The 15,899-nt window shown below is 39.1% G+C and overlaps 1 protein-coding gene across 12 annotated transcripts in view; it reads right to left on the bottom strand.

Annotated features, from left to right (window-relative positions):
* The window catches only part of adgrb2 (adhesion G protein-coupled receptor B2), a 266,514-nt gene that overhangs the window by 125,757 nt on the left and 124,858 nt on the right, over window positions 1–15,899 (bottom strand). For 10 of the 12 annotated variants that reach the window (XM_085446289.1, XM_085446294.1, XM_085446297.1 and 7 more), the window contains exons 4-5: window positions 15,560–15,748; window positions 55–219 (exon numbers count right to left, since the gene is read on the bottom strand). In XM_085446289.1, the coding sequence (XP_085302415.1) occupies window positions 55–219; window positions 15,560–15,748 (354 nt within the window). Of the gene's footprint in view, window positions 1–54; window positions 220–7,098; window positions 7,261–15,559; window positions 15,749–15,899 lie in introns of all 12 variants that reach the window. The other 2 variants (XM_085446299.1, XM_085446300.1) reach the window with 1 other exon arrangement.

Genomic DNA, 15,899 nt, shown 5'->3' with positions numbered 1-15,899 from the left:
TGTTTGCATAATGCCATCTGAGAGCATGTGACTGTGAATACTAATTTGTGTTACCGGAGCACGAAGGGTTGGTGCATTCTCTGCTCTCCTGATGGGGGCCTTTGCATTCAGCCCAGCCGTGCACCGATGGGCTACAGCGCCTCTGCCTCTGCTCGGTCCCTGTGTCACAAGTCACGCTGCATTTCGACCAAGGCCCCCAGTCTGACCACTGGCCCTCCACTGGAGCGGGAGACAGATCCGAGAAGATAAAGAGACACGGGAGCATGCACGAGGGTGAAGGGATGAAGATTTTTAAAGAGGGATCAGAAGTGAAAAAAAAAAAGAGATGGAAAAAAAGACAATGATTGTCAGTGAAAAGGAAGGTACAGAGGAAGAGAGGGAGGAAAAAGACAAGGCAGATAAAGTGAGCACGCTGAATAGAATATACAATGAGTTAGGATGAACAGCAAATAAATTACAGAAGCTATTTGGCTTCCCATAAATAGCAACAAACAAACACAGTGCACCTCCCATTTTAATGGACATTTTAAATATTTCAATCTGTTACAAAAAAACCAAAAAAAAGCTGAATGCAATTTCTTCCACTCTTTGTTTTAAAAGAGTTCACACAAAGTGCATTTGGTTGGATTTTCACACACAGTATTATTAAAAAGAGAATCCTATTGACTGGTGTTTGTGCGGAAACAGATAGAAATAATACTAATTCAAACACAATGAAGTACTGCCTGTCGGACAGCTTAACCGAAGCCTGACGACACGCATCGATGTAATCAAAGCCCCTGCTGTCCATTCTAATGGGTGCTAGAAAAGGAAGTGTTGCTTGGGAGTAATTGAGTTGTCAGATGAAATATTCAAATACAATAAAATGACATTAACCAAATCCCAAACAAGCAGATAAGATTTTTTTGGCACGACATCATCTTCAAAGAGAGCTATAGATTCAACTTTGAAGATCTGTGTTGCAGAAAAAAATAAATAAATAAAATCTTTGTAATAAAACGAAAAAGAACTGACAGAGGACCCAATTACTAGCCTGTAGCCATGTTCCTTTATGTTTCTGAACGCAGAGACACTTGTCAAAGCGCTACAATTTCAGAAACTTCAATCACAAAAGCAACTGCCAAAATCTTCTCTGACAATATGCTAGTTTTTAGCTGTTTAACAAAAGGTTGTGTTCAACTGTATTATTACTGCAGTTAAATTGTCCTAAACAGATAATATCTGGGCATTTGTTTTACCTGCAACAGCAGCAGCAGCATGAAAGAGCCAATTTAACTAGGTTTTTATTGTTACACTGTCACATTAATTCTGTTTGGTTTACGCCGCATTTAATTGCACGGAATAGTCAATTGCTATTTTCTAAACAAATGCTTTACCACTTCTTTCACGCAAGCACACACAATCCTGAAAAATAATAATTGAAATGGAGTAATAAATCAATGCCTCCTTTTGTTGGCGTCAGTGTCACTTATGTAAAACAATAATGTGTTGCCTCCAGCTGGAATTATTGAAGGACCTGAGCTGTGCTTTTGCACAAATTTGAATTCTTAATGATGTGTAATGATTTAACTGCTGCCTGCTAAAACTGTCACATTAATTGGTTTTTGAGACAATTTTGGACACTAAAATAAACCGTTAAGGTTAAACTGACATTATCAGCTAAGAAATTAGATAAGGAGTGCGCACTATCAAACAAGGCGGTATCCAGGAGACAGACAGTCGCATTAGCATTCATACTCAGGTGGCGTTTCTGGCCACATAACTAAATCTAATATTTTCTTTTAGCTCTGTTTCACTCCCTACAGATTACATAAGGATACAGAATAAAACACGGTCCCAAGCAACCACATTTAGCCTTGGGAAAGTACACTGCATAGCTTTTTCAGAGCTCTTCTGACTAAACTGCACTCTAGTACCAATGCTTATTAGTATGTAGAAAATGATCTAAACAGAAAATGAAAAAGTAGCTTTAAAATATATCATATTTAATGACAGATTTAGTCAGCTCTAGTAAAACATTATACGTTATAGTTCTGGGCAGGGATAGCTCAGTAGGTAGAGTGGTTGCCCCATGATCGGAAGGTCGGGGGTTCGATTCCCCTTAACAGCTACCCTGAGGTACCCCTGAGCAAGGTACCGTCCCTACACACTGCTCCCCGGGCGCCCAATGGCTGCCCACTGCTTCACTGAGTGAATGGGTTAAATGCAGAGAGCAATTTCCCCACGGGGCACAATAATGTACACACTTTCTTCTTCTTCTTCAAGAGTTTGTTTGGTGAGCATTAGTTAACAGGGGCCGATAAACGATTCAAGAATAAGAAGGCTCCGAACTCAAGACGGTTAAACCAGTTTTTGTTTAAGAGAAAACTTAACAAAGACCTTTTTAAAATTCTATCTTTAGTCACTTTTTTACTAGTAGTGTGTCACAGTAGCATAAAATCTATAAAAAATTCCAAAGATAACATTTTTGCACCAGCAGGGCGATTCAGTCATTATATGAAAACATACACATCTCGGTATGGTGTAAGGAGCTTGGAAAGAAATGGAACACTTGGAACACCTTACGCTCTGCTTCAGCGTAAACTCCACTTTTTACAATTATTTGAACATTACAAGCTCTTGAGACTATGATGACTGGGATAATTGAGAACCTTAACAGACCTATCTCGGTATGGTGCACAGCGTGTCCTTAAAAAAATGAGGTAACTAAACAAGTGGAGGATGAAATAAGAAGTGTCAAGAAGCTTTCAATGAGATACACTGAATTTCAGCAGAACTGGACTAAAAATCAGTGGTCTTATAGAATGAAGTTCCGTTTAGTTCATTGTCAATAAACTTAGGACGAGGGGAGAAATGGGAGCACTGATTATCTATAACCATGTTTAAAACACAGTGGCAACTCTGTCATGGTTTTTGGCTGCATTACAGTCAGTAATTTTGGGGGTCTTGTAAAAACAAAAAGCTGATTGAATTAGGAAAGCAGAAAAGTATGGTCAGATTTTGAACCACCATCAACTATTCCTGGATGCTACCTAAAGAAATTACAAGAACGCTTGGCTAACAGAGTTCAGACTCTACTGAATAATAAAGGTGGCCATGCAAAATACTGACTTTCAAGCTCATTATAATTTTATAAACTCTGTTTGTTCCATGTATTTTTGTACATGCTTCAATAAATTGCTCCACATATTTCTCATTCTCCTAACAAAATATAAAGAAATGTCTCACTGTATAAAGCTTCTATAATATCTGATAGGCAGAAAACGTATTTTTAACTACTGCAGCGGACAAGTAGATATATCTATCTGTTGTGTATGGACTTCTTCTGTCTCTGTATTTACACGAATTACAATTCGAAGTGAGAACTCTTTGCTCGAAATGATATATTGAGTCACACATTCTACACTCCGGGGCATTAAGCAGCAGAGAAAGTGAAGTACAGTGCTGTAAATGTATTTGTCTGGCTATCCCAAGTGAGAAGGCATTGCCAGCTCTCCTTGGTAAAGTGGTCAATCACGCCAGGCGACACTTGTACTGTGTTCCAACGGGCGTGGGTCTGCATTGTGTCGTGGAGATGACATAAAGGAAATAAAGTGTGACCTAGAAAAGCATTGCAAATGTGATGTTTTTAGAAGTTGCTCTGATTAATGGAAGTGTTACCTTTCTAAAACAACATTTGAAAAAAGAAAATGACACAAACACCAACACATTTTCAGACCGTCCATGTCTTTCTGTCGAAGTGTTACTTCTTTGTAAGGATTGCTATCGTATATATATCTCAGCATTGTGTTAACACACAAAGCACAATCAGCTTATCGGCACTGATACTAAAAAAGCTGGATGGCAGCTCTCTGTTAAGAGGGAGCTCTTGCCAAAGAGAGAAACTATCAATTTGCCTGTAATTAAGACATAGCAATTAATCCCAGCATATGTTTGGCTATGAACTGAACATTGTGAAAAAGAAAAGGAGGTGTCAAAGAACTTAAAGGCAATTTCCAGCCAGCTCTCTGCCTACACAGGTTTTTTTTTTAGTACTTGATGTTTGCTCAAAAAGGTCTGATATGACCAAATGAATTACTTCCATGAAAATGTCTGCTGACTTTAATAATACCCCGTTGATTGTCTTCATATGATGCAACAGCTGCCACATTTACATTTGCAGTTCTGCCCACATATGTATGCACTTGTTTGATATGTAAGCTTAGCTTAGCATGTGACTGCCTAAGTGACAACCCACTGTGAAGAGGTAAGAAATTGGTTTAATATACTGTAGCATAAACACAACAGGACATGCAACAGCACATAGCGTGAGGATTAAGTATATGGTTTGCAGTAAGATCAAATTATCGAGGGAAACACACAACTATGCACCCACATGTGCACAGACATGCATGCACGCACGCACACACACACACACACACACACACACACACACACACACACACACAATCCATCAAAGCTCTATTCTGTATGCATGGTTGTTTGTGCCAAAAGGCCTATGCTGGTATTTATGATTTCAAAGGACCATTGACTTTGAACTCCCAAAAGCAGGCTGAATCTGTTGTGATAGATTCTCACATTCACATACACAAAGATTTCCTTAAGGCCTCGCAGGAAGACACCCTTTCTCCCAAACCCTCTCTTTCCATCACTGTTCCCAAAACAGCTTGGCAAAACATCCTGGAGGCCATACTTTAGATTACGATGTCTCCCTGTTCCTTCTTTTTAACTTTGCAGCCTCTTTGTCTGGCAAGGGGGACAGTTTGTTTTATTTAAATATTAACCTTGCAAAACCTCTGCTTTTGAAAATAAAGAGGGAAAAAAACAAGTAAATATCCAAAAATATTGTTTAGGATGCAGGAAAAGGTTCTGGCTCCAGCATCACTCACATAAATGTAAAGGCATATGGATTCAAAGTCCAGGGGAAAGTGATATAGAATTCTTTGCCTTAGCAGTCTTAAATAAAAAGCACTTACACTGTGATAATTGGTCAGGCTGTGAGTGATTACACACTAAGCAAACACACTCTCACTTGGACTGAAATTAATTCAGGAAGAAAAAGGTTATTATTCAGAAAGCTGACAGCATTTTTGTTATAAACTGTCTTATGTTTTAATGTCTGTGTATCCATTAATTCCTTTACTCCAACACAGAATCCATTTAAAGTCTGAAACAAAAAGCCAGAGCAAATTTAATCGCTGAAATTAATATTCCTTTTTAATGTCTGTGTTTCCAAAGTGTTTTTTCCCCTAAAGGGGACACTTGGAATAGAAAATTAAAACTGCACAGAGACAATATGCATAACCAAAGTTTACCTACAGCCTATTTTTACATATTTACGTCTCAGTTGACAAAGGTACTGGCAAAGGTACAGCCTGTAGTGTGACAAGCTACAGAAATTATTGCTCCTATCTTGTCCCACCGTTTTTTTCAGAGTGTGCTGCAATAGGGCTTCAGTTGCTGGAGAATCCGGCTTCACTCCACTGGCAACCCGATGAAGATGTTTCTACTGGACAGTCTGTGCCAGATTATCCTTAACAGCCCTATTAGCTGGGGCTAAAGTGTAGTTTTAATAGATAGTTTTAGAGACAATTATAGAAGAGTTACACGGTCGGGTTGTTCGACGATCTAAACTTAGTCAGCCGTGGAAGAAGCACACCGGTCCAACACAGACTTCTAGTCTACGGTTCTATAAGTGAAAGTTTGAAAGGAAATGTGGACTTAATTCCCATGGATAACCACAGGCGTAAACAGAACTGAAATCTCTACTGAGGGGAAACTGTGAAAATGTATTTTAGCAATGTGCAAATCATTCAGTATGTTAATTGACAATCAAATTAATCCACCAAAATATCAATCCAACCGCCCCCAGTCGACTTTAATACAACTGTACATTCAAAACAAAACTGAATACAATTCACTTTGTGACAGAATTACACGTAAATTCAATTACAAACAGAATTTCTATGAAAAAGTGTTGGTTAAAGCAAGACTAATACTCACAGTCACTGTGATGCTCAGAGGAGCAAAACATGATGGTCAGCACGCTAGCATGCAAACAAAGACATTTTGAGACCTTTTAAATTGTTTACCATGTTAGGCCTCATTTGCACAAGCCTAGAGACCCACTGGCACTGCCCTCCTAGTAATGTCTAGTTCTAGGAAAAATCCCCAACTAGCTGACAAGTGATTGCTGGTGGTTGCTAGCTGTTGGCACGTGACAGCTTGTTACAAGTAAGAGTACTGCATCATAAACCTCTTTGTGATGCTTTGTTAACTTGCAGATTGCAGCAGTCACCCATAGTTTTCAGACAAGTTGGCATGTTTGATAGAAACTACTAGCAATTGCATCAACCTGTTGGCAACCAAAGCAACCACCAAGGAAGCATTTGGTGCAGCAACCTAAAGCAACCACTTGACAACTGGTCATGAAATATTCACTGATGGTTGCCAAATGGTTACATACTAATCTCTAGACCTGTGGGACAGGGGCGTTAGTTTAGCAACTGATGCTGAGAGAAGCGTATTAACTTTCAGAACTTCATCACAAAGTACTCTCTGCCTTCTGAAAAACTGTGAGTTGTGTAAATGCGGGTGACATAAATTTCTGCACCAAATTTCAGGATATTCCATTTAAGATTTGTAAAGATGTTTTATTCAAGACCACAACTGTCACTCGAGGCTTGGTGGAATTCCAGAGAAAAAAAACCAATCACCAAAGTCAAGGACACAAAATGCCAGAAAGATCCATTCAGTATTTTGAGTAGCTGAGATACTTTACTTTGAATCAAAGTGGTCAACTAATACAAACACATTGCCTCCACAAATCCACAGTGCTATCACAGTTGAACAGTTTGTTCCCATTCAGAAGCTTTGATGATGTCAAAGCAGACTTTGGCTTGATTTAATCGAAGAGAGACATTTGGTCAGTTAGACGAACATGAACTATGCAGGCAAGTGGATGGAAATTCAGGAGCTATGACAGTGATGTGGTAATGTTCTACTTTTGCAACTTTGAAGAGGCAAAAAATGTCAAGTTTAATACAGCAAGAGAGAGAGAGAGTCTTGGTGTATCATGTTAATGGGGATGGTACTAACCAGGACACACTGCTATGTTGCAGAGTTTGGTCTGAACCTCAGGCCGTCCACAAGCTACAGCCCCGCTGCCGTCCATGCACTTCCTGGTTCGTGTCCTGGAGCCCCGCCCACAGGTCACAGAGCACAGACTCCATGACGACCATTCCTCCCACAGCCCATGCACTGCGAACACCCACAAACATGACGCACAAAAAGACACGACATGGGGATGAGGGTTGAGAGAGGAAAGGAAGGAGAAGGAGTGGAGCATCCCATTGCAGGCAGGAGGGTTTGAGAATGAGAAAAACGAGAGATTAAATGATGAGCACATTCCTTTAAAACAAGAAGAAGAAAAAACACAAAGGAGGTGACCTTATGACCTCCAGGAAACCCACCCAATTACAAAGGAAAAGACAGACTGAGTATGAAACAGCACTTACATGTTACTAATATGAACAAATGAAAGTTAGGAATGGACACTGGTATTTGAAGTCATGCAGCTCGAATCAAGACAAGGAAATAAATGGTGTATGCTTTTTCCTAAAGGTTTAGTCACCCAAGCATTAAAAAGCTTTTCTTTTATCCCCATTTTTCCTTCCTCATGTTTTCTCTTTATTGCACTCCATCGCGCGTTTTAACAAAATAAATAAAGACAGAATAAAGAAACAGTGAAGTTGGACCAAAGTCCTAGAACCTGCCATGTCAGAGAAAAGACACACACTTTCACACATACACATTCACAAAATTTAATTACTAAAACCATTTCGAGATGTCTCACCTAAAACTAGAGGGAATAATAATGGAATGATGGATATTATGGGGAAAAAAAAGAATACACAGAAAGTGAAGGCTCCAAAGAAGGAAAAGATCAATTTCAGGCCTGATTAAAAGGAAGAGAATAAGAACAGGTGAACATGAAAAACGTGGGAGATGATAAGAAAAATTGAAAGAACACGCACAGACGATTGGAGACTCACAAAGTTTGGGTGAATACGAAGTAGGAAATGAGTCCAAGAAAATGAGGTTATTTTGAAATGTTCAGTGAGAGGAGATTAAACTGTGTTGAAAGAGCCAGAAGAAAGAGAGAGGAACCGATGCTGGAGAGAGATGGAAAGCAGGAGATGAGGAGGGGAGGGACAGAGAAGGGAGGACGAGAAAGTTGGAGACAGCAGGATGAAGATTGCTGGTCCTGTGTTGAGCAAAGCTAAATAAATCATGCCGATAAATAATTAAGCCTCGTCTGTGAACGATGGCTTAGAGGAAGAGTAGAAGGCTGAGAGAGAGGGAGGGAGAAGATGGTGGTATTAAAAAGTATGAGAGATATGGAAAGCTGTTAATAGTTCTTAAATTTAGAAGAAAAAAACCATGGTGTTACTATGTCTTTAAGCTGCCCTATAAAATACATATACGATACATGAGCGGGAAAGAGCATTGGTAAGCATTTGTGCTTCTCTTGCTGCAAATTTAATGACATGTTCTTTTTAAAGTAAGCTCATTAGTGGTCCTTGTTGACAAGTTGCATGACTGGGTTCTGGTAAATATTACTTCTCTTGGATGCTGGAGCTTCGATGTAATGAATGATGTATGTGCACAGCTGACATTGAAAGTCTGCTTTGCAATTTATCTTTGAAAGTTTATTTATGCTCACCAAATATCAGAGTTTAAAGGGAGTACCCATGAGCAGGATTTGTGACATTACAAGTAGTTACAAGCACTACAAGCCAATCCTGGTCCAAGAGGCAACTTACACAAGTGTGATGAAGAAACTTGATGCCTGAAAATTACACACACAGTCATTCCGGTATTTTAGCTATGTAGCTATGAAACTCTTATCTAATGGGCTGGTATACAAATAAAAAACAAAACAAAAAAGCACAAACAGTTATTTGAACTGAGTACTTCTGCACAGCTTTAAAAACACCTGAGAATGATCTTTACACTCATCAGAGGCATTTAGTAAATTGTGAAGCTAAATACATCAAATAGTCTAATGTAAACATTAACCTAATGTCAATGTATTCAATTGTTAGCAGTAGGGATGTCCATGACTAGTCCACTAGACTTAATCATTGCTATTGTCACTAGTCGGTACCTAACATAGCAGTCATTTAATTTAAATGTTTTAAATTTAAATTGATGCCCAATGTACGTAAATTATTATGCCCTAAATGTTATGTAGCCATCTGGCACCAGATGAAGCATCATTGCTGAGGAACCCCATAAATCTGCTAATCTCAGCCTGATCTTTGTTGTTGACACTATCATTTTTCTTTAAAGACGAAAGAACAAGACTGCAGATAAAAGCGGTGGAAATTAGCTTTCTCCGAGGGGTGGATGGGCTTTCCTTTAGCAATGAGGAGAGAAGTTCACTCATTCAAGAGGGGCTCAGAGTTGAGCTGCTGCTTTTCCACATCGAAGAGAGCCAGCTCAGGTGGGTGCCTCTTGGGTAAGGTGTTCTAAACTGGCATGTCCTACCGGGAGGAGGACACGGGGTAGACCTGCTGGAGAGATTACATCTAATTCCTCTGTGTTTCCCCCAAGTAGCCTGAGGAGGTGGCAAAAGGGACATCTGGGCTTCGTTGCCTAGGCTGCTACTCCCACGGCCCAAATTCGGATAAGCAGAATAAAATGGATAATTTATGGTTTTGTTATTTTAGATTTTAAGTCTCACTAAAGTGGTTGTGGTAAATTTTGGACCAGCAGTCATTCATTCATAATGCACAGCACAATGCACCGCACTTTCCAGTCACAGTTTATTAGTATATGAACTAATACATGAACATCTTTAACATGTTTCATTTCTGATGAGGCTTTGGTGAACCAACTGAAGGACCAGATGTATCTTTTAAGTCCTGTGTCAAAACTTTCCTTGATTTTTTTTTTCTTAACGACATAACTTTCATATACTGTTCATCTGATGCAAATACTATTTCTGTTTGATTGTTTTGTTTTTTGTTTGTTTGGGGCTACACTGCACACCATGGCAACCTATGTCAGATTTACAGGTATACAAATTATGCCTGTCACACTTTGTTACCCGCTACCTGTTGCAAATATTTATTCCAATTTCTTTATCTATGAAACAAGCAAAAGGCAACAAATTGCCTAAAGGTACGATTGTCATGTGCAATTGGGCTGTTGATGTGTAGACACAACACTGATTCATCCTTCGAGTTAGTAGATGCCTTTTTTGTGTTTAAGTGATCCATGGGTCAGTGTTAAGTTGCATAACAAACAACATTCATCTGAAAATGCTCAGGTACAAGTAATTCACCAAAAATGAATAAAAAACCAAGTAATGGCCAAAAAAAAACTTTGAAAGACCTTCAGACATCCTACTGCTCAAGAGCCATTTGAAAACATTATTGGAAATTCTGGCTCCTTAGAAGCGAAATATAAAGAAATGATGAGTGGGTTTTGCACAGTATTTGGAACTGGATGTGTTTGGACTGAATATTATTGGGACTTCTGAGCCATTCCCAGTATTATTTATTTTCCTCTGAAATACATTTTCGGTTTTTTGGAGTCGAAAGTGAATTTTGTGATTAATTTGCAATTTGTAGTCACTGATTTCAAAGGTAAAGTATGGCATGGGATCTATTTCTGTATCAATAATCATGCAACCCCTTACTATCAAAACATTGAATGGAATATATTTTGCTAATATGAGTAACATCTAACCAGCATTTAATATATTTTTAGACTGCAGAACATAATACAATGCTCTGTGCTGTTACTTGCTATCTTCATCTACAACAACATGGGATTGCTTGTTAAACATGATTTATTCATTAGAATTGAATCTCCAGCTGTCAAATTCAGTACAAGTGTATCTGAAGTCTGACCATGCAACACCAATCAACTGGCCCCTAAAAACAAGCTTCAATCAGCTTTGGGACAAAAATACAATAAAAGAAAAAAAGTAATTTGGAAATGAGGACAACAACAACAACAAAAAACCATGATGAAATATCCTCACAAACTGGCTGATGAAAGTATTAAACACCTGACCAATTATATTTTGAGGTATTTTGAATCATAAGCAAAGCAACACAGGCCAAATTGCTGAAATACATAACATCTTTTAGTTTAACTAAGGGCTTTAAAGGGGACCTTTTTGCTATGTTGCAGTCACAGAGGGAAGTGCAAAGGAACATATTTGCAGCAGCTGAAATAAAGCTGAAATAAAAGGTATGAAATAATACACTGATCTGAGATCAAACAACAGTGTGTCATGTCTGTTTGCCTCATAACATCTGGCAAAAAAAAATCATGAACTGCGTGAGCTCCATTTTGGGAGCTAAAAAAAAGACTGGAAATAAAGCAACAGACTTGCTCATGCTGCCCCACATTTCTGATGCAAATGCAAGCAAGCTTGCACATGCATGGTTATGCACAAGTACACAATCACACAAGAAACCATAATGAGCTTATGGGTAATAAAGATGCATGTTTTCTAAAGATGTCCTTAAACTCTTTCCAGTTTACACATACAGTGCTGTGTGCTGTATTGAGATATCAACTTTTAATTTTCCCATTTCTATTTTTGCAATGCATATGGTGTAATTAGACATATGCATCACATATTACCAGCAATCTCATCTATTGTCAGAGGACCGCATGGATGCATTATTTAAACATATGTATGAATGTGCGCACATGTGTGAAGTTTGTGCTGTAAGCCTGATATGAGACCATGACTACACCCCGTTAAGTTTCTTGCTTGAATGATTACTGGAAGCAGTGTTGCTGCATTTGACAGCGCACTGACCCGGACATACTTTATTCACAATGCGCTGTTGTTCCACTTCATGTTTTAAATGTCAGTGAATCTATGGTAAATGAGCAATAGCTAAACAGAACACGAGTAGGGAGTACTACTTCACTTTGCATGCTTTGGGGCACGAAATCCTTATACTTCATTGCATATTCCACAAAAAGAAACAAAAAAGAAAATGTAATTTGTGATGCCAATTACCAACTAGTTTGCTTTGTCATGAGCAAGACCATTATTTAAAATTGATTATCTGTATCACCTTAATTTAGGGGTTTTACCCAAAATTAAGCCAAAAATAAAAAAAGTCCATTTTCACTCCATTTGCTTTCTGTCCGAGCTATTTTTCTTTGATGTTCCCTAACTTTTGCAGTCACACACATACACACACATACTGCACAGCCTTCCACAGTTGCAGATAGATATATGCCCAGAGACATATCCACCCACACTGATACAACACCCACACCCAAACACAAATTAATGGTAAAAGAAAGAAAGACAGAAATCTGGCAAACTCATCTACCAACTGAAGTCTACACGTTGCACTCCATTTCAAGCCACTCTGGGAAAAACCAAGTGCGCATGTTTTCACTTATACTTGTGTGTCTTGCATATTTGCACAAGCAAGTCAATGTATATGGAACTGAATAGATGACATACATAAATACATTACATATTTTGGCACAACTGGCTGTTGTTTTCTGTGCAGTAGGTCTGGAAGGGAAAATTCATGCTTTTTTTTTTAAAAGGAAACCAACTAAAAAAAGCAAAGCAAACTAACTTGTTTAGGAGAAAAGTAGGAAGTCACACTTTAATTCCACTTGACTATATCCTTGATTTGTGTGTTTGCATGTGTGTGCCTGCCACAAGCCATAAACATCAGCTTGAATCCAAAAGTAAATAGATTACCAAATCAAGCGAGAGTGTAGATTTTACGCCACAAAAGAAGAGAAGGAAAGTTTAAAAAAAAAAAAAACACCCACCCACACACACACACACACACACACACACACACACACACACACACACACACACACACACACACACACACACACATATAATTTTTTAAGTCAATCACACAAAGTTTATTAAAGACTTTTATGTCTTTTTGCTACCATCCCCACATTCCCCATCTATTTTAAATTGGTGTGATCCCGTTCAGACGATCCCTGGAGTGCCCCTAAACCCCTCCAGAACCACGTCAGAAAACATCAGAGGAGCGGCGGAAAATGAAATAATAAACGGAACATAACACAGCAACCAATATCCCTTCAAAGGAGCTGCTGAGGATATTAATATCGACGCTGAATGGAAAATGAGGCACTTAGACATACAAATCGGGCTGGTAAATTTGCATAAAAACAAGATTAGCATATGCACTGACAGGGAGGAAAAATGTTCCTCTGGCTTTTTTCTTTTTGGAATTGGTGGAACTAGTCGGGGTCTGGGATGCATCAGTAAACACCGAGTCTTTACTCACATGTAGTATATTCTGTGCCACATACTTTACAGAGGAGTCACTGATAAAGCTCTCACGAACATGCATACAAAAAGCTAAAAGAACTGAACTTAAAACAAAAAACAAACTTAAGTAAGGCCAAAATGTACTTTACTTTATGTGGTCAACTTTGGGTAAAAGGCTAGAATCTGTTATTATCAACTACGGCTTGGTTCATTTAGCTACCTTCACTGTATACGTAAAAGCGATGCTAATATGAGCTAGCAGTAAACTGAAGTGTACTGACCAGAAAACATGAATAGTGTCCCTTACTATTACTGTATGTAGGTGGTAAGTCGTATTTAAGTTTTAATTTTTAAAAAATGGTAACTTCAAATATTATAGTTTTTTATTAAATAAAAAAAATGTCAGACAGTATCAAATCCCGTTTCCTGGGATAGTACACTTGTTGTGCATGGGCCTAAACAAAACCCCCCCTCCAGAACACCATCCCAGACGGCCTTAAGCATGGAACTAAATCTATATAAAAAGGAAAGAAAGAAAGAAAGAAACTGGCTACAGTGGAGAGAGGATGCCCGACACAGTAAAGGAGGGTGTGCTGACTGTACTTTTGTTAGAGTCAGCAGTTCGATCTCAGTATCGATAGTATCATTATCAACACTGGTATGGGTATAGGATAAATACTAGAATGACAGTACTTCGTAAGCGCAGTATGAAGTCTAGTGAATTGTGTTCAATAAAAAAGATATTTAGTTGGTAAGGGATCAACACCAAAATTTGCAGTATGGCACAACACTTTTCACTCAGCATTAGCAGTGGATTAGGGGAGGGGCCATCAAGAGGGGCCATCGAGAGAGATACAGGTCATACAGGGTTTCACCTCTGTTCTAATCAGGCAAATCAAACCAATGCAGGACAGGCAGAAATTCATAATTCCATCTAGTCAACATTAAAGCCTGGCAATCAAAGCAAAACAGAATTGGCATTGTTCAGCAGCAGCTGTGTACACTTATTCTTTCAGTGACTTCATCCAGCTTGATTGAGCAGTTTTGTGTTGCTAAAAAAAAGGGAAAAAAAGAAGAAAAAACCTCAAAGTCTTCATTTCGTTGCTGCAGTTTTGCAGAAAGCAGATAGAGCCGACTGCACCCACCCACTCTTGTAGTACGCATATGAAAATGTAATTTCAGTGGTATTTTGGAGGTGTCACTGCAAATTATGAGACCTATTTCAATGAAAGTAAAGAAAAAACAAACAAAAGAGAAAGAAATCCTCGCTTGTACTTCAGCTTTTGAACATTTTCCTTGCTTGCCACTGAAATGTGAGCACAGATTATTTTGCACAGAATGAGTTCAACATTTGCTTCGACAGGCTTAGTTTCCTCTGCAAAATTAAAACATTTTCAAAAGTTTGCCTGCTCATTATGCTCTGAAAGATCAACTTGGTGATACATATAGACAAGAAAAAGGGAAAGGAAAGAAATGAAGAGTGGAAGAGCAGAGGAGAGCTAAAGATAGAGAGTCCAGGAAGTATTAACTTCAGTGATGTGGCAGGTCTAATAGATTGGGTGACATCAAACTCAAGGCTGTCAGTCTGTCTCGCTTTCTCAAACACACACACACACACACACACACACACACACACACACACACACACACACACACACACACACACACACACACACACACACACACACACACACACACAGAAACTCCTTTTCTCTTTCTCCCTCTTCCAGCTTTGCCTGCATTGTGAACTGAAATGACACAGTGGCGTTCTCCTTCTGTTCAGCTAAACCGCGGTTACATGTGTTTTGGCCTTGTGTGTGTCCGTGTTGTGAGTATACTGCCTACCTTCCTCACACTGTCATTATTTTCTTCTGTTTTCTTAACACTTTTGTGAAAGGAAAAGAAGGAAGAAAAATAGAAACAAACCGCTACATGGTTGAGTGAGGTTGGGTTAAAGCTACATTTTTTGCTGTACCAAACAAAGGCGGTGGGTGTATGCGGCACTGAAGAGACAGGACACCAACCAGTTTTTTTTACTAGCATTTGTACAAAAAAAAGACTCAAAATAGATAAAAAGTCATAGTGTGAAGTCCATGTCGTGTTTATCTACTGTGTAAAGCTGAGCATCAGACAAATGGCACTCAGAGAAAGAATTAACCCACCGCATTCTCGCTGTGAGCAAAAATAAAACAGTCAGGAGAAGTGAATGAGGCGCTGGTCAAAGGCAGCCGGTTAACGCACCTGAGCCTGTGATTCCGGGTTCACCTGGGCAAGAGGCCGTGTTGTTGCACATGCGTGTTTCCCGCAGGGCACCGCTGCACAGTGTCCCATAGGGAGAAGAAACACACGATCGGGTCCTCACTTGCCAGCCCTGCCCACATGTCAGAGAACACACACTCCACTGCGACCATTCCTCCGCTGCTGGGTCACCTAAGGAGCAAGATGGACATGAACATGGAGAGGATAGTTATATACGCACAGTGTTTTTAATGATCCTGAGAGTCAGATGCGCGGCTAAGGTTGAATAACAAGAGAAATCATTCTTTCCTTTTATCACTTGTTCAAATAAAACACATTTGTA

Source organism: Copadichromis virginalis, linkage group LG22 (assembly GCF_057382275.1).
Source record: "Copadichromis virginalis isolate Kocher_CV1m ecotype Utaka linkage group LG22, C_Virginalis_male_GT1.1, whole genome shotgun sequence".
NCBI lineage: Eukaryota > Metazoa > Chordata > Actinopteri > Cichliformes > Cichlidae > Copadichromis > Copadichromis virginalis.
This window is presented reverse-complemented; position numbering and strand designations above follow the sequence as displayed.